The sequence below is a fragment of the Chroicocephalus ridibundus genome, chromosome Z, assembly GCF_963924245.1.
Source record: "Chroicocephalus ridibundus chromosome Z, bChrRid1.1, whole genome shotgun sequence".
Taxonomy (NCBI): domain Eukaryota; kingdom Metazoa; phylum Chordata; class Aves; order Charadriiformes; family Laridae; genus Chroicocephalus; species Chroicocephalus ridibundus.
The window spans coordinates 82,638,265-82,657,140 of NC_086316.1; the positions used below are offsets into that span (position 1 = coordinate 82,638,265).

An 18,876-nucleotide genomic window follows, 5' to 3' on the forward strand; every position below is an offset into this window, starting at 1 on the left:
CTCCATCTAATCAATGCCTGTGTACTGCTTTGATCACATAGTTCACAGTTAAAAATGCAAGGAACCATTATGGTGATTACTGGATGCAAAGTCGATAGAGGTGAGGGAACTCGGCACCTTTTCATACAGAGGCTCAAGGGACCTACATCTGAGAACAAGTGATTCAGTGTTGTGAATTCTTAATACTCCACTTTCCATAAACAAACTCCAGGGATTCAGATACGCAATTACTACCGGAGTTAATGGCATGTATCTCTATAAATTCCCCAAACAGAAAGAGAACAGGTTTGTGGGTCCTTTTGCTGAGACAGTATTTAATTAAGGAAGTTTTGGAGCTGTACTGTTTAAGTACCCTTTCTCTTTAGCTTGCTCAATGACGATCCAATAAAACCTCATCAAATCTTTAGTAATGTGCTTTACTAAACCTGTTAAATACTCCTATTTTGCTGCTCTTTTCCCAATTACATAAGGAAAACAAACAGTTACTGAAAGCATCCTCACCAGGAAAACAATTAGGGGCTGATTACCCTGGTGGCATAGGAGCCTTGGAGAATGCCTCCTTGCAAATACCAGGGCAATGCAAATGAGGAAGAGGCACAAAGTCTTAGTTAGGATTCTTCTTTGTATGTTAACAGCATCAAAGAAAATGTCTATATTGTCTTTTTCTTCTGTACCTATCTTTCCCAGTAAAACAGGGCCTATTCCGCTTCATCGTCCATGACAGATTTCCATTGATTTCCCTAAGAAATGGATCAGGATCATCACCTGAGACCATTCACCAGTCTAGGTGCAATACCGGGTTTTCTGGTTTACCTCTCCACATTATGTCCTGCAGTGTTACAGCTTCATATTTGAGAGAAAACTGCTACATTAATAATGAAGGAGGCAATGCATATAGTCTAATTAGTCAATGAATCCCTCTTTGGTTTTTGCCTGCCGGTTCTAGAGACCTTCAGGACTGAAATGTAGTTTACTACTTGAAAGACGATCCTCAGAACACCACAACCTGATTTTCCATTGCTGTCACTTACGCTGTGTCACTGCCCAAGATATATGAGGACTCATGGAGATGCAGAAGATAAAATTCCCATCCCAGATATTTTATATCTAAAGCAGAAGTTCCCAAACTCTGGCCCTAGCTCCCAGCCAAAAGAAACCTTCAGTTATCCAAAAATCCTGTTCCATAGATTGTAAAACTTGTTTTAAGGCTTTTCCGTTAGAAGGAAAAAATGAGTCATCCAGGTTAGTTAACACATGGTAACTAATGCAAGGCAAAGCAACAGAAGTTAGTAAGTTAAAGAAAATGTCATGCAGGCATCTAGCAGCCATGCCACTGACTAATTGGTATTAAAACTCTCTTTGCCTCTGCGGGAAAAAAATCTCCCATGAGCTACCATGTAGTTCCTAACAGGAGGAAAGAGCACAACTCTCTCCTCTAAGGGCACAGTGCAAAGGCTCCAGCCTTCCTTACAGCAAGGCACCTCTTCCCTTGGCGATGGAAAACACAATAGATATAAATCCCACCCTGATAATGGTGCACTGTAAATGCAAATCAGACTCTGAGAGAAAAGAAACAGGGAGAGAAATTATTTTCTCTGTTGAATCATCTTGTTGCCAGATGTAAAAACCAAGGATGAAAATGGCATCTGAATTCAGTTTGCTCTGCTGAGGAGGTAGGGAGGTTCACGACTTCTCTCAAGGGCAGAAGGAGCTTGGGTGGGAAAAGGAGTCCTAGAGGAAAAAGAGTTAGGAACAGCTGGGTATACAAAGAATCAACGAGTTTAGGATGAAACTTCCGTTCTTAGAACCACAGAATCATAGAATTGTTTAGGTTGGAAGGGACCTTTCAGATCATCGAGTCCAACCATCAGCCTAACACTGACAAAACCACCACCAAACCGTGTCGCTCAGCACCAAGTCCACATATCTTTTAAATACCTCCAGGGATGGTGACTCAACCACTGCCCTGGGCAGCCTGTTCCAATGTTTGAGAACCCTTTTGTTGAAGAAATTTTTCCTAATATCCATCCTAAACCTCTCCTGGCACAATTTGAGGCCTTTTCCTCTTGTCCTATCTCCTGTTCCTTGGGAGCAGAGACCGACCCCCCCTGGCTACATCCTCCTTTCAGGGAGTTGTAGAGAGCGAGGAGGTCTCCTCTCAGCCTCCCTTTCTCCAGGTTCTTGTTCAGTTGCTTCGGTCACCAGGAGGGCCAAGCACTGAATGTGAACGCTTTATAAGATGGGCTTAGAGCTGCATAAGTATTTATTCTCCTCCCCAGAGACACTTTAATGAGGTGACGGTGGCTGCCTACAACCAAATTTTTAGAGGATGTCCATATGTACCTGAAGAGCAGCAGGAAAAAAAACTTTGACAGTAAAGAGGAGCATAAATCAGACTGGTAGGGTAGGAAGGGAAGGTGAAGTTGGGCAAAGAAGTTTGTAGATGTTTGCAGAGCCTGGAAGACAAGATGGAAGAATTTTGTTAGGCATCAGCGGAGACATGCAAACTATATCTGTGTGAAAGGGTGGCTGTGACAGTTTTGTAAATGCCCTATGGGAAAATAATGGCATTATTGCACAGAAGTGCTTCAGGTATAAAAGAGGCCAGAGAACAAGAAGGGAAAGAAATGTGAACAGTCGTATCAGCATTGCATTTGCCTGAACCACACATCCACATGTTTTATTTGAAAAAATCAGATTAATAGGTCCCTACCTACTCCTAGGACTATGTTACCTTCTAATGGGTCTTCAACTTCTTCCTCTATCTGCTTGAGTGTCCCGTCCTTCATGAGTTTTTCAGTAAAAATATCAGATGGTACCAGTTCTCTGATAATCTCGCCGTCGTCTTCAGACTTTGCAAGCCATCTTTCACATGGAAATGTGATGGTTTCTGAGCCCTGAAGTAAACAGGACAGAGATAATCTCTTCAAGACAATGTGAACACATGTCAGCATTTCTCCTTTGAAAATACTCTGACTTACAGGCGAGGATTTTTCAACTCATGTATGTATGCATGTGTATGTAGATGCAGAGCTGAAATACTGTACAGAAATATATTTCCTCCAGAAAGAGGACATCTGAGGACTCTGAGAAGAAGCGCTGAAAGTGTAGAAGAGAACAGTATTCCCACTGGCTGCGTGAGACTGGCTGCAAGATCCAGTAGATCTCTGCCCTTCCCAGTTTTCGATCTTGCAAATTCCTAATCAGGACCGCACCATTCCCGCCGAAGCCGTGTTTTACTGAGACTCCACAATCCCTCTTCAATCCTTATCCAGGCAGCATTCCCTTTGAAGTCAGTAGGGGTTTTTTTTCCTGAGTCAATACTTCAGGATTTTGCCCTATAATTCTGTGACTCAGGCCGGTTTCCAGGCAATTCCCATACGTGCATTAAGAGGAGAAAAACAGTGATTTAATTTTTGATCTTTTGTTTTTATTTCACTTTGGTGGAAACAAAAATGATTTCTATCATCAAACAAACAAAAACAATAGAACATGTGTTTTCCACTTGGTAAACAAAATCAATCCCAGACTACTCATTAAGAACAGACTCCTGTGAGGCCTCCAAGATGGTAAGAGGCAGGCGGCTTTCTGAGTCCTGGGCACCCCAGGCTATGTCTCCATAAAGAAAGGGGCATGAGCCATCATGCAACTTGCAGAGCCCACAGATGAACTGAAGAAAAAAAAAAAAAGTTAGTTTTAATCTCACAGTAACTAAATAAAGGAAGAAAAAGACGGCACTGTCCTTAATGTCAGCTTCATCATTTCTCTCCCAAGTATCACAGGGGCTTTCTTTCTGCTGCTTCCAGTACTCTGTGTGCCACCACTTTCATGTATAACTTAGACATTAATATTGTCCACCTTAATTATTCTCATTTAATTATTTACCAAAGCAATACGGTGTCCTTTCTTCATGATTTTTACTACTTAAATGGCAAAATACTAATACATAGTGAAAGAAGGAAATTGCTCTCACTGTAGCAATATTGAATATAGTTATCGCTGTGTACTGCGGCACTGTTCTGCCCTAAGCTGCCGGATCCTGCCCTCCCTGACGCCGTCACCGGGGAGGAACAGGTTCTGCACCTACCATCAGAGGTGCACTCCAGTCACGGCTAACCTGGAACGAACAGGTCATCGTCCCACCGTGCACAGATCACAGACAAGCTGATCTGCAGGAGCCAAAGCCCTCCAAGGATCTTGTGTGATCCAGTGTCTTCGGTCTGCAGCAGAACCATCCTTCGAACCCACATAGCACAAACCTTCTGCTGTCAATAAAACACCATTTCTCCTCCTCTTCGCTGCTCCCTGCGGTGCTGCTGTTTTACCCCAGGCTTGCAACACTTAACTTCATAAGGCGGTTTGGAGCATGACTTGTACAACACAGTGTGAAACAAAACCTGCAGCACTTTAGATCACAGAATCATAGAATCACAGAATGGTTTGGGTTGGAAGGGACCTTAAAGACCACCTCGTTCCAACCCCCCTGCCCTGGGCAGGGAGACCTCCCACCAGACCAGGTTGCTTCAAGCCCCGTCCAACCTGGCCTTGAACCCCTCCAGGGATGGGGCAGCCACAGCTTCTCTGGACAACCTGGGCCAGGGGCTCACCACCCTCAGAGTGAAAAATTTCTTCCTAATATCTAAGCTAAACCTCCTTTGTCCCAGTTTGAAGCCATTACCCCTCATCCTATCACTACATGCCCTTGCAAAAAGTCCCTCTCCAGATGATTTCAAGTATTTTACTTTCAAGTGTTATTTGTGCTGTACAAGCAAAACACAGCACCTAATGATTGGCCACATGCCTATTTCTGCCTCCTCACTTCTGCCCGGGCTGTCTGACCACGTAACCTGTATAATCTCACTGTAGCTGAGCCGATTAATAGTGCTTATCAACCCCACCTACGTTCTGGGAAGAGAGGGCTCTCCAGAACGACGCTTCCGTGCTGAAACTCTCTCCTCCCGGCAGAGATCCCACTTCAATCATGTCTCTCGCTGAAGCTTTTAACTGCTCCTAAACATTCATAATGTTGTCTGTGCGTGTCATTGATATGAACAGTGTTTATTTGGTAATAGGATGTCTAGGGACTTGAGTGCCTGCACAGCGGGGCATAATATGCAGTTACCGCAAGAGTTAATTGTATCATTATTGTTAATCACCATGTCATTGCCACAGTTTTTATTGGAGTTTCCTTGTTAGTGATTGCATTAAGTGACGTAAAGTGCACTATTTTATGTTACCCATGGCAAAATCCTCTTGCAGCTCCGAACAGAATTTGTTTCATTAGAGTCTGAGTCTGGCCCTAAGCTGAAGCAGGGGAAGACAGTGTGCTAAAAGTCAGTGCTTTGCCCTTCTCCGAGTTGTAACAAATGAAATATAATTATCAGATATAATTGGCGTGCCAAGACAGAGCTTTATTGGCATGCAACAATCCTAGTTGCCTACCCAAGTGCTTTCAATTTAATCTGAAAAGTTACTGACCTCATTTTTCTTTTGCAGCATTACAGTTACATCTAGACACATCTTAGCAGTCTGATCAGGTAGCACAGCTTTTAGAAGCGTTGGCAGCATATTGCTATCCTGTGGCAGGTCATAATATCCTGCGGCTGATCAGCGGCATCATGCAGTGCTCTACTTTCTTCTTTTTTCCCATGCCATAATCAAAAGATCAGCAGAATTGTAAATCTCTCCGTTTTTAAGTTGTTCATGGTTTTCCTCCCTTCCTCCACCTTCCTGGGTTTCTCGCTGCCTGTCCTTCAAAGCTGCTGTAATGACTGCAGGGGGCGCAGCCCCGAGACCCTTTCTAGGCTAATGGAAGAGTACCCAACATGGAGCTCTCGGGAGCTCCCCAAAGTGCTCCCAAAGTTAAGGGTAGATGTAGAAAGAGGCAGCTCAGGAATCTCTTTTCCCTTGGTTTCCATACCTTTGTGCATCCCTCTCTTCATCTTCCCTAGTCTATGACCAATAACAATATCTCTCAAAACAACGTCATCTTGTTCATTAACTTAATGAAGCTGTATGAGGCAAGGGTTGGTCAATACACAGATAGAGGGTCTGAAAATAAGAGACTGGCAAAAAGACGATAACGAGAAACAAGAAAAAGGCTTGTGAAGAGGCTTGTAGAGGAGGGTACAGGCTTGAGCATGATGAGGAAGGTTCAAGGCAGGCCTTTGATTTATCATGAGGCAAAGAGACGAAAACATATCCTGGAAATTTTGAAGGAGGAAGCAAGATGAGAAGTAGGTTCACCATGACTGAGCAAGCTGTGTTTACACCAACACTTGATATTAGAAGTCAATTCAGGAGGGGGAAGACCTGAGCACTGAGGTGGAGATGAAAGCTGACATCCCTTCAGAATAAGTGGAGAAAGGACAAGAGCTACTGCTCCAATTCTGAACTGATCCTGAAGAGGTAATCTTCTTCTGATCTTCCCTGCAGCCACACTCATTCCTGTTCCTACAACCAGCATGGCTGAGGAACAGTTTCTTATGTGGACAAGATCAAGATGACCAAGCTGGCTGCAGTGCCTTAATCCTGTTGACATGAGCAACCAAAAGTCCTAGGACCTACTTGATGGTTTTTATATGAGAGAGACTGGCACTGACAGGCATTTTTCATGTCTTAATTGTACTGGCTCCCTGCATTTATTCTTCCAGAATTAAGAGACTGATGAAGTGATTTCTTGTCCATGTTTAGCAACAATCCATTTTATTTTAAAATGGTACACCCACTTCCTTCCCTGTGATTGTTCAAAACAAAACTACACATGAAAATACGAAACTTTGGCCTCTCATGTCACCCAAACCCACCATTATCTAAGTTAGCCTTGGGCACTCTGGTGCAGTGCAGCACAGGGACATCTGCTCAGCCCTGTAATTCTTAGAAATGGGTACAAACTCCGGAATTTCCCCTCTCAGTCCAGCAAGCAAGTCATGACAATGTTGCCTCCAAACCCAGCAGGCAGATTCCTCCTTCATGCAAAAGATAAAGGGTTGCAAAGGCCTCCAAAAGGTTGAGGAGCAACACCACTGCTTTGCTCCCCTCCACTGCCAGGAGGAAATAACTCTATTCTAGTCAAAAGGTACAACGAGAACAGCATTTTTTAAAAAGCATTGATTGCAGAGTCTTATAGTCAACATTTGAAGAATAAAACATGGTAATACATGTCTGTTGTCCCCAGGTCCCCAAGCTCTAGCAAGTTCATTAGTGTGCATTGTTCTTTAGGGAGTAATTCTTCACTGTTAATCACAATTTGTATACAGAAGATGCGCTTTGGGAAATGGAAGCGGCTGCTAATGGAAACATATTGCAGAGTGCTGGGATTCGTAGCATACCTTTCCATTTGGCAACAGTCTCCGAATGGCCACACGGTCCAGATGCCATCCCGAGTTCAGTCCTCCACCCTTGTGTCCTATGCGAATCTTTTCAATAATGTCACCAACATCCTCCAGCTACAGAAAAACGACCAAAAAAAATAGCATGAACAACAGGTGGCTTTTGAGACACCACCTCTTTAGCTTCTTCCCTATTTTTCCAGTCTGTATGAAGTCCCACAGGAGCAACTATTAGTGTTGATGCCAATTACGCCCTAACTTGCATTTTGGCTAAAGGGTTTCCCTGAACTTCTGTTCCAAAAATTGAAAGAATCTGGCTCTACACAAATTACCCACCATATGAGATAGATTTGGTTGCGCAGCAGCAATCCTGCATCTCAGGCTTCTCTGTATGAGTGGGAATGAAGGTAATTTTTTAGAAATTGCAATGCTGCTGCATCTTAAATTGTTCTTTTGATATCCCTTTCCTTTTTAAACACTTATGTGCATTCTTATAACGCTGCAAGAATAGCTTTGAGGTCAAAATACAGTATTAACTGCATGGCTTTTTATATTATTTCTCTCCTGTTCCTCTACAGCATCCCAATGCTATTCTGAGCAAGTCAACAGGATCACTATCTTACGAAGTAGTTACTGGGTTTTTATGCCTCACCTTACTATTTGAGTGATTTGTTACTAGTTCATTACTCTTAAGTCACCTTTCTTCCAAAGGCTTGGACAGGAAAAATGATATTTGCTCCTAAGTTCCCGATAGCTTTTGGTTATTTCAGTGCAAGAGTTCATATAGTTGGCCTTTAAAAAAACAAGGTTGGCTGCAAACCTCCGTTTCATCAGGAGAAGCACACTGAGCTGTCTCTCTGTCCACAGGGTCTTGGAGTCTTTTTTTCCTGGAAACATGAGGAAACTGAACATCTCAATTTGCACCACTGGAGACTACTCCCTTCTTCTCTTCCCAGCTGACAGGATTGCCCCATACCGAAGCAAAGACATTCACAATTTTAGGAGACTCCCCAACTCAGTAAGACTGACTGCACTATTCAAGGAGTTCACACTCCGAACAAATGGGGTTTGACTTCACCAGCCCTGTCCTGACTTTAGACAGCATAAGCGTCATTGCGAAATAATAAAACGATCCAAGCTCATTTCTAAAGCTCATGCATGCACACAAGTATACACCAGGGGGAAATTATTTTCTCCTCTTTTGTCCTGTCCAAATACTCATCTTTCAATGAGGCTTTTAGTCAATACATAGCAATAAAGTGTCGCTGGACCAGTAAAGATCCGTGTTAAAGAAGTGGTCCGTACCCTGCTGTAGGCATCTCCAGTAAATCATCACTTGGGACCATAGCTGAGACCAGTCTCTAATCTTTTTTGTCTCTTTTGTAAAATACAAAATGGTAAGGGCACTTAAAAACACTAAAACAAACGGGCAATTCTCAGTTGGTGTTTCCTGAGATCCCCAAATGTTTTTTAAGGTCTGCTGAAGTCCAAATTATGGCTCTACACAAGCAGGTGAAAGAAGAATATATTTTGCTTCATCCCCGCCTCCTGCAGCAAGAGGAACTGGTGAAGAGAGAATGAAGTTTGGGGACAGATTAATATGATGTAAATCTGGAGAACAAACTGCATTTTCACTCACTTCCTTTAGGAAAAGCACTGATGCTTCAGATTCTACCAAACCTAAAATAAATCTTACGGAATAGAGAAATAACAATAACACTCAGTTTAAGATTTATACCTATGGATTAATGGAACCTCTGTTATGAAGAACTGTGTGGAAACTCCCCCAAAATAAATCTTATTCTTTGTTTTTAAGGAATCACGCTGGGGATTTATTTTATGATTCATGCCATATAACAACAATGTGGGCTGGGAGCATTTTAACTTCTTTAAAAGTTTGGTTTAAGATTTGCCTTCAATTATTTTACAAAACCAAACCAAACTCAAAACACAGAGTGGTTCTGTGGTCCTCTACAAAGTCAGTGTTGCTGTTGCATCCAGGGAGGGAAGCTGAGGACATGAGGCAGTTCCAAAAGGTACTGCCTATATATTTTTTGCCTCTCACAAATTCTCAGCAATAAGAATATATTATGAATAGGAACTGCTGAATACCGTAGATGTAAATGAGCTCACTCGTTGATGTGCACTGGTTTACTATTTGCATATAGTTGGCAAACACTTCAGGAAATACTTCATAAGATCTTTCAAATAGTTAGCCTTGGGTATTCAAAAATCATGGAGTCTGCAGCAAAATAATGGTCTCTCTGTTCCAGGATACAGAGAAAGAGAACACGATGCTTAGGTTGCCATAAAGTTAGAATAAATGAAGAGACTTTTCACCCCAAAAGTGCTATGTTAGTAATGAGCACCATGGACCAGCCCCTTCAACATAATCTGCTCAAGTAGGAACATGAAATGATGCAAAGGGACTTGAAACTCAAGGCAACTAGTTTCAGCAGTACTGCAAGCCTTTGGATCCTGTTACCTTTCAAAGTATTGCAAACTGCAAGAGAAAGCAAATAAGCAAATAAATAAGATGAGGGGAGGTGCACATATTGGATCCAGCATGCATGGACACTGATAGCTTCTCTTTCATAGAATCATAGAATGGCTTGGGTTGGGAGGGACCTTAAAGGTCATCCAGTGCCACCCCCCTGCCCTGGGCAGGGACACCTCCCACCACACCAGGTTGCTCCAAGCCCCATCCAGCCTGGCCTTGAACCCCTCCAGGGATGGGGCAGCCACAGCTTCTCTGGGCAACCTGGGCCAGGGGCTCACCACCCTCACAGCAAAGAATTTCTTCCCAATATCTCATCTAAATCTCCCCTCTTGCAGTTTGAGGCCGTTACCCTATGTCCTATCATTACACTCCCTGACAAAGAGTCCCTCCCCATCCTTCCTGTAGGCCCCCTTTAGGTACTGAAAGGCTGCTATAAGGTCTCCCCAGAGCCTTCTCTTCTCCAGGCTGAACAATCCCAACTCTCTCAGCCTGTCCTCACAGCAGAGGGGCTCCAGCCCTCTGATCATCTTCATGGCCCTCCGCTGCACCCACTCCAACAGGTCCATGTCCTTCTTGTGTCGAGGACTCCAAAGCTGGATGCAGTGCTCCAGGTGAGGTCTCACCAGACTGGAGTACAGGGGCAGAATCACCTTCCTCGACCTGCTGCCCACACTTCTTTTGATGCAGCCCAGGATGTGGTTGGCTTTCTGGGCTGCCAGTGCACATTGCCGGCTCGTGTTGAGCTTCTCGTCCACCAGCACCCCCAAGTCCTTCTCCTCAGGGCTGCTCTCAAGCCATTTACCAAGTATGGTCTAGGAAATGGAAAATGTAAAGACCTTCCAAAGTGTCTCTCAACTTTACCTAGAAGGGCAAGGTTCCATATGCACGTATTGGTACATCTCAGCTCCATGACGAAATTGCATCAGCCTTTACAAGGCTCAACATGGGCCACAGGGACACTGCATGTTGATACCTTTGAGCTGCTACTAAGTGGAGGTCAGAGAGAAAAGATTTGATCCAGTCCACAGTAAGTCTGTTGCAGAACAGAGCTCTGAACCCACATTCTTCAAGTAAAAGAGCTGAATAGCTTTCCCTAAAAGAGGAAAAGTTCCCACTTCACTCCATTTTCTCTTCTTAATCCCCGTAGGGCAACCTAAGATGACAGCAAGCGTCTTTGATCTTACCTCCACAATGAACTGATTCACCGAGTTCCTTTCAAAATACATCCTTTGCTCTCTCTTGTTGAGGCACAGGGATTTCTGCTGAGTGCAGATCCCATCACTTCCATAGAGAACAATGAAGACATCTGCATCTGTGCCAGCTCCAAAGATATCGCTGGTGTAGACCGTGATCTCGTAAGGAACAACTGATTTGGGAAACAGCAGAAAATTAAAACAAACCAACAGAAGCTAGTAAGCAGCATACCAATGCTCCTGAGAAAATTTTAATGAAGCAAAATTTGTATTAGAAAACTCAACGGTTAAAGAGGACAGGGTAGGAAGCACACACTTGTGGTCATTTATATATCAACCCAGTCAGTACTATGAGAATCGAGAGGAATTGCCTTTAACCCTATAAGGCCAATTGACCTCGATGCGTGTTCGTTTACTGAGATTTTGGGGTTAATCACATGGTCAGAAAGCACTCGGTATATTTATACCTGCCATCTAAAGTTATTGAAACAGGATTTACTTCAGCAGCTCATGTCTTAAAGGAAAACATGAATTGACAATTTTTTGAGCAACTAGGCAGATGGATGACATTAAGCCAACTGGAAGCAGTATATAAAGATTCAAGATAGTCTAACTGATAAAAAAATCTCCTATTATTTTCATTACTAAACAAGTGACAAAAATCAACAGTTAGGAAAAGAAATAAAACCCTCTGCTGTCCACTCTGATCTAGTTTTCTCTTAGTACCACCTTCTCCGTAACACCAAGGCAAACAGGATAATTACTACCAGATCAACAGTGAATGCAGAACAGTAAGGATCACACCCCCAGATACTTTCTTATTCTATTTCCTTGGTTTCTCTAGAATGTCCTACGACCCCAGAATCTGATGCCATCTTTTGTTCTTTTCTGCCCTCACAGATTCCCAGTCCTGAGTCCTGATGGTGGAGCATGACTCGGAATAAGACTGACCCAGGAACAAGACTGGGGCTCTGTTCCTGGCTCTGCCACAGATTTGCGGAATATCCTGTTTCCAAGGTGAGACGGTGTTTAGCTCACAGAGTGAAAAACCTATGTTCAGATGTCTGCACGTCAAATAGGTGTGTGTACATCTCCAGATGTAATGACTACAGTCAATGCAGCTTGAAGAAAGAGTCAGACAAGCGAATGCGGGCATCTTCCTCAGGGTTAGCTGAATCATTCTCCAAATCCACCCTCTGTGAATGACCAAATATTTATTGATCATCATAGAATCACAGAATCATAGAATCAAGGCCAGGGATGGGAACAGGGCTCGGAGCAACCTGGTCTAGTGGGAGGTGTCCCTGCCCAGGGCAGGGGGTTGGAACTAGATGATCTTTAAGGTCCCTTCCAACCCAAACCATTCTATGATTCTGTGATAATGGGAATTCAGACACGCCACTGTCATGAGGACACGTAAATTCAGGCGGGGCCATTTGGTAAACCAAATCCTGTCCCTACCTCCTTTAAATCCTTTCTGAAACCTATAGATGAAAAATACTGGGTAAGGCTTGGGCACCCCTAATTAGCTGCAGGGACTTCTGCTGCCGCAAGCAGACACAATCCCTGTAGTGCACCCCGCGACCTGTAAGCACAGCCTTTGTCACCCAGCGCTGTCACCGGGATCTGCTCCTGGCCATCCCTCTCCCAAACACCACCCACCCAACTTCCATCGTTTCCCATCCCTTGCCACAATCTTCTCAGCCGCTTGTCATCTGCTTCCTCCTACACTGCAGCGACTTCAGTCATCTTTGCTATTTACACTACAGCACTTTGTGCTGTATTTCAGATTCAACATCTCTGCTAGGGTAGAGAGAAACTTTCTGGCACCATATCTGGAGTAACTCTGATTATGCGTATCGGAGACTAATCATTCATTAAAAACCCAGGCTCTCTAAATACAGTTCTCAGGAGAACAGAGATGAAGAAGTTTTCTTCTACAGAGAGTCAGCCTGGAGGTACTTAATATTCCTTCTGCCCAACCCAATGAAATCTGCTCTGCTGTGCTGCAAGTAAACTGGAATAGCTTCTCCAGTATGTAAGAGGGGGGTGAAAAAATCCCGGAGACCAAAAATCACACGCTACGCATTTTGAATTAAAAATTATCTTCTCTGCTGAGGTCCGCGGCGCTTGCTTTTGTTACTTGAATATTAACGTCAGCTTAGAACTGAATCAGCAAAGCGGCACCGTGACAAGGTCACCGGCAGCCCAACTTTCAGCTGTCAGACGCCCATTTCATGTACACGGCACTTTTAAAGTTGTGTCCCTACAGGGATGATTTTAATTGGACTGATGATGACATGTTATCATCGTTTGTTCGGCGTGAAACAATTCTGGCACGAGTCATCATAAAACAAATCAAACCGCTTTAGTTACCTCTGGCAAACCGAAACCCCCAGGTTAGCAGTTAGGAAGCCAGAACGCAGTAAATAGCACAGCGGGAATGGTTTAAACGGTGAAAGAGCCTAAGCTGACACCGAGCCTGGTGCAACCTTTTTGCCAGGGAGGCCTGAACTATTTTCCAAGGCTGAAGGTAGACTGATGATGAAACTCAGGTCTACACAAACTATGTACTCAAAGGCACAGTATGCCAGGAACTCTTACATCATTGTAATATACAGGGACATTAATAAATTATATAGTCAACATCTGCACCAAAATATATATTGACTGGGATAACGTGGAAAAACCTGATGAGAAGCACGTACAAGGTCTCTGGGTTATATTCACTCCTATGAACAGATTCGCTATATCTATCTACCAATATATTTTTTCAGACACAAGGACTATTACTTCTTCCAGTTGACTGACAAAAGCGAGGAAGGGAGCAAAGAGTAACTGTTCTTCTGCTCTGGACAGTTAAGGTAAAGAAAGTAAGACAGGAGAAATAAAAAATAGTTTGGTCAAAGCCAAGAGGGAGGCACAAAAAGATGACCTTGGCAGATCCTGAGAGAAGAAAGATGATTTTAGCTTACAGACTGCAGGATATGAGGATCTGGACGTTGCGGGGTCAGCCAGCCAGTGTGAAGGAGACCTTCAACAGGAACCACAGTGTTGACAGTAAAAAAGGAGCTGATCGTCTTCTGCGTGGTTATACTCACAACTACTTACAGAGAAGGAAACTGAGGCAGAAGAAGAGAGATTGGGCAGCTCTAACTTTTGATGTCTAAATAAGGAACTGCAGGAGATAAGGCTGTTGATACCATCGATGCATACAATGAGGGATGCAATGAGACAGGAGGCAGCTTTGGTGCGAACAACTCATCACTTGTTCAGAGCGACCTAGGAAGCATCTGGCAGGGCATGGGGTGGAAATCACAGAATCATAGAATCAATTCTCAGGTTCCAGACCTCATCCCTCATCATTGTGGCATCCAAGCTAATGAAGGGAAAAGGCAATTTTGATAAGTCTCCTGAAGGTGGGCCAGGAACTATTTGTCGACAACTTGAAATGAAGCAGGTCAGGGAGGGACAAGTCATACAAAGTCCCAGGGCTGTGAGTTCCCTGCACACAGTCAAGGATGCACATGTGAAAAGGGAAAGAGAGGGCTGCAAGATAAGCAAAATAACGTTTCCAGTCATTTATTTCAGGAAAGCAGTGTTATCTGATTCTCGATATTCTGGAGACGGGAAAAGAAGTTGCCTGAATAGCAGAGTTTGATGTGTCATAGCAGACTTGAAAATTATAAACTTAATACTCAGCAGGAGCTCCCGAAAGACACTGAGTTTACCCCAAACATTTATTTAGAGGGTGTGAAGTGAAGAGTAAGAAAAAATTGGAGAACGCTAAAAGAGGCAATCTCGAGCAACACTAGCAGAAAAATACCACCCTGAAGACACTCTGGAAGAGAGACTTTCAGCAAGAGAGGGGTGTGCAACGCCAAAGGCACTGGGGGAACCAAGGCTTGGAAGCAAGACCAAAGTGTCTGCTTCGACAACAGAAACAGCAACATTAGAGTGGAGCAAGATCAAAGGGAAACTGGAGACAAGGAAGACATCTTGGAATGGGCTGAGGACTCGGAGATGACAGGGTGAGAGGCAGCAAAAAGACGATCATACACAGCCACATGGCTTCTAGTGACGCTTTGATTTGGCAAATACAGGAAACGTTAGTCTAGAGCACCCTGAGGAACCTTTTGTAGTAATTGGAATAGCTGGCATGTGATTGTTTATAAATATTCCAAAGCCCGTTCAAGGGAGAGGCCAAGCCTATAAAGCTGCATGACCTAGTGAGATTTTATCTTCTGTAATGATGGGTGTATCCTGGGGAAACGGCATTCTGCTCACATGGGATATATTCTGTTGTCTGCAGTTCTGCAGGGAAGATAATTCTCTCAATGGCTCCATCGTCCTCCGATTTATCCAGCCAACGGCCACAAGGGAACTTGAGGCACTGTCCCAGCGACGGGGCATCAATCTCCACCCATTCCAGAAACCAGCCAGTTGAATTACCTGTGGTTGGAGAGATAACAGTGAATAACCCACAAAGCCTTTACAGAAAACAGCAAATGAATCATTGCATTCCAGACTGCTGAGAAATAAATCATCCTCTCTTTTGCCAATGGAAAAACAGAATAGACACCATAAAGATGATTGCAAGCGACTCTTCAGGTTTGAGCTAATGTGCTTTACATTTCTATATGTGTCGGGTTAAAGGTGTGCACGTAGAAGTGATAATTACTCGATCACTTGGATTAATTTGCCTTTGTAATAAGACAGAGGAGTTATCAACAGCTACGTCTCTTGGTGCCCCATAGGGAAGGAATCCATGTGTCCTTCCACTGCTTCCCTTGTTAGTAGTAGAGACACAGCCATGTCTAAAAAGCAGCCAAGACTTGATGAACAAAACAACAAAAATAGTGATAGAGAAATGAGACAAGTCTATAGGTCCCATGCGTGATGAGAAAAAAAATCCAAGGTCTGGTGATGTATGAGAAATCTCTCTAAAGACGTGGCTGCAAAACTAAAGAGCCTCTTACAGAGAGAGCGCTTGCAAAGCTACCTGCAAGTTGCCACCACTGTGCTCTTATTGCCACAGCCATGGGAAGGGTATTTGCAGCAAAGACAGGAGCAGCAACAGCCAAAGTGACAGTAAGGATCCGTCACCAAAAGGTAAATTACGTTTGGGGTATCGGAGGCAGGTCATTTTATCCAGCAACGTGCCTAATGCATTAGAAATACTACATTACAAAGCAGGCTATCTTACCTTTATTGTCATGGCCTATCTTGATTTTTTTCAGGTCTCCAATGTCCACAGACTCCACTGTAAACTCATCTACCTTCCCACGCTCAAATTTGTTCTTGTTAATCTTTGAGGCCTTTAGGCTGACTATCCCTGTTGTGGCGATGCAAAAGGACATTGTTCAGCATGTGAAACAAATCCTCTGGGAATGTCAACAGTGGAACAGGGGAAGTGGCTAAAACGCGAAAAATGGCTTTTCATTTCAAGATCTGAGCTTTCTCTCTCCCTACCTCCCTCCCTCCCCCCTGCACCCAAATCTGTATCAACACCCAAAAGATACAGAATTCCTTTCTTGAGTGATCCTCTGGCAGTGCCACAGGGACGATGCCGTTGTGCTGTGTTCACAGCTGAAGAAATTGGTCCTACCCCTCACTTCCCTGTCACTCTCACAGGCATCTGAGTCACGGCACACACAGCTCCGCTGCTTCCAAGAGGATTTGCTCATCAGCTGATTAAATACTTGTGGGCCACTCAAAGAGGCAGAGGAGAGCCGGGTTTCAGGAGCGTGCTGATTCATTGCTGAGGAAAGCAAATCATTCACCGCATTCACTACCCGGTAATGTAGTCCCAGTCAACTGTGCTGTTTCTATAATTGAAATTAAAGCCTTTGGATCGGCAGCTGGTGCAAATCAGCATCGCAAAGTTCGACAGTGATTTACAGCAGCTGGTGGTATGCTCCCAGTCATCACGAGGTATGCAGAGACAGGGAGAATGTGAAGTTGTACTAAAAAGGAGTACTAAGGAAACAAAAGGAAACCATGACCTGTCTTCTCAAGTATCCAGCAGTGAGGTGCTATCCTGTTCCACCATGTGAAGCCATACCTGTATCGTCTTTACTTCCATAGAGAGTGATGAAGACGTTGGCATCTGTCCCAGCGTTCTTCTTGTCCCCGGTTTTCACTTTCACGGTGTATGTTGTTGATTTAGCTGTCAGATAAAATATCTTAATTTAAGAGTGTGAAGTCTGAGCAGGAATTAACGCTACTTTTCATTGCATATGTGTGTTTGGTTTGGGTTTTGTTTTGACCGATTACAGCCATGCTGTAATCTCTAATTCCTGTTGTATGCTGTGGTAGCTCCTGGGGCGAGCTGGGCTATCTGGTTGCAGAGTCTTCTACTGCTCCAGTCATTCAGTACATTCTCTGCATATCTACAGATAAGAAATGCGCTCAAGCCTTCCCATTTGCTTCCTGGGAATCTGTAAGGCTCTTCAAATCTGTTTCTGCCTATTATGCTATTTCATTTAAAAAAAAACAACCCGCAACACTCCCCCCCCCCGCCCTTTATTCTAATGGCACCAAATAACATATGTGCATATAACATATACCAGAAAGTATGTGCACATTGACATATACCATTCATATTCATGAACACACCCTTCACAATGGTGTCATTAGGGAGGTTTCTATTGCACCATCGTCTAGCAAGCGCAGTAAACTCGTAAAAATTGTGCTAAAGACAAATATAGTCTTCACTGCGCTGCAAAAACCTACTCAAGATTTCCAAGCCGGCACCTTTCTTCCATAGTTAGACATATGTTTCCAAGACGCTGCTCAGCCAGAAGGTCCTCCTGAACTGAAGGGCTATCCAATATGCGGAAATTTGTTGGCTGTACAATTTGTGGAAATTGTTCATGTATCCAAAAGCATCTGAGGGGGGAGTTTAAGACCTTTCACTGGCAGTGAAGCCAATGCTGGGCACTTCAGCATCAGACCCAGGAGTCTGTCATTGCTCTGCCGTTACCACGCAAAATTATCTACAAGGCAGACAAAGTTATTTCGGAGGACAACGGACACAAGCAGCAAGATGGAAAGAGAGACAAATTTAGGTCCCTTCCCTTTCTCTGGTCATGTTTGCTCTCTGCTTGGTTTCACATTGAAATGTTCAACCATTCCAGTCCACAATGTGAAATGGCTGGGATTTATGCCTTAGGTATTAGCAATGAATGTGCATTTCAGTTGAGAGGTGGTGACTGAACACGTTATCCGTCTTCCTAGCTTTCTCACTTTGGGTCCAATCTTGCAAGACGATTAAATCACCTAAAAATGAGTGTGCGCTCCTCTCTGGCTGACACGCACTTCACACTTCATTCACACCTGAAAACTTGATGGTTGGGGCAGAATTCCAGCCCAGTGGACGCTAACTGCTAATGCCCTCAGCAGCGCTAATAACTTGGTTCCTTTTCAACCCCACACTGGAAGAAATACAAGGCTAACATAAACCTTTCTGTTCCAGGCCCAGCGTTGCAAGAGACTGGCCATCATTTTCCGAATCTTTCTTTACAAACGCTTCGTCCACTGGGACCAGCTCCCTGACAATCTGACCGTCATCTTCCTCAACCGCTAACCACCGCTGGCATGGAAAATAATACCTACAAGAATGACAGCAGCACCCGGTGCTTACACAGGACTTCGCAAGCTTTAATAACATAAACAAGCACAGATCAGAGGTTACTTAAAAAAAACCAAACAAGATTACTCAAAGCTGAACAATACACCGGTTTTCATCCTCAAGTGCTGGTATTGTTTGTGGGAACTAAATTCATAAATAGGGGAGTGAGCACTTACTGAAAAGTGCTGTTTCTGAGCTGTCAGACCGATATGATTGATT

The 18,876-nt window shown here is 43.8% G+C and overlaps 1 protein-coding gene across 3 annotated transcripts in view; it reads right to left on the reverse strand.

The window, feature by feature from the left end:
* The window catches only part of LOC134508882 (lipoxygenase homology domain-containing protein 1-like), a 73,465-nt gene extending 54,747 nt beyond the window's left edge, over positions 1–18,718 (reverse strand). Inside the window, exons 1-7 of one of the 3 annotated variants that reach the window (XM_063321028.1) lie at positions 18,489–18,718; positions 17,089–17,193; positions 16,231–16,359; positions 15,312–15,476; positions 11,016–11,197; positions 7,332–7,448; positions 2,735–2,897 (exon numbers count right to left, since the gene is read on the reverse strand). In XM_063321028.1, coding sequence (XP_063177098.1) covers positions 2,735–2,897; positions 7,332–7,448; positions 11,016–11,197; positions 15,312–15,476; positions 16,231–16,359; positions 17,089–17,193; positions 18,489–18,696 — 1,069 coding nt within the window. In that variant the 5' untranslated portion in view covers positions 18,697–18,718. Of the gene's footprint in view, positions 1–2,734; positions 2,898–7,331; positions 7,449–8,151; positions 8,398–11,015; positions 11,198–15,311; positions 15,477–16,230; positions 16,360–17,088; positions 17,194–18,488 lie in introns of those variants that run through there. The other 2 variants (XM_063321030.1, XM_063321029.1) reach the window with 2 other exon arrangements.
* Positions 18,719–18,876: the final 158 nt, after the last annotated feature.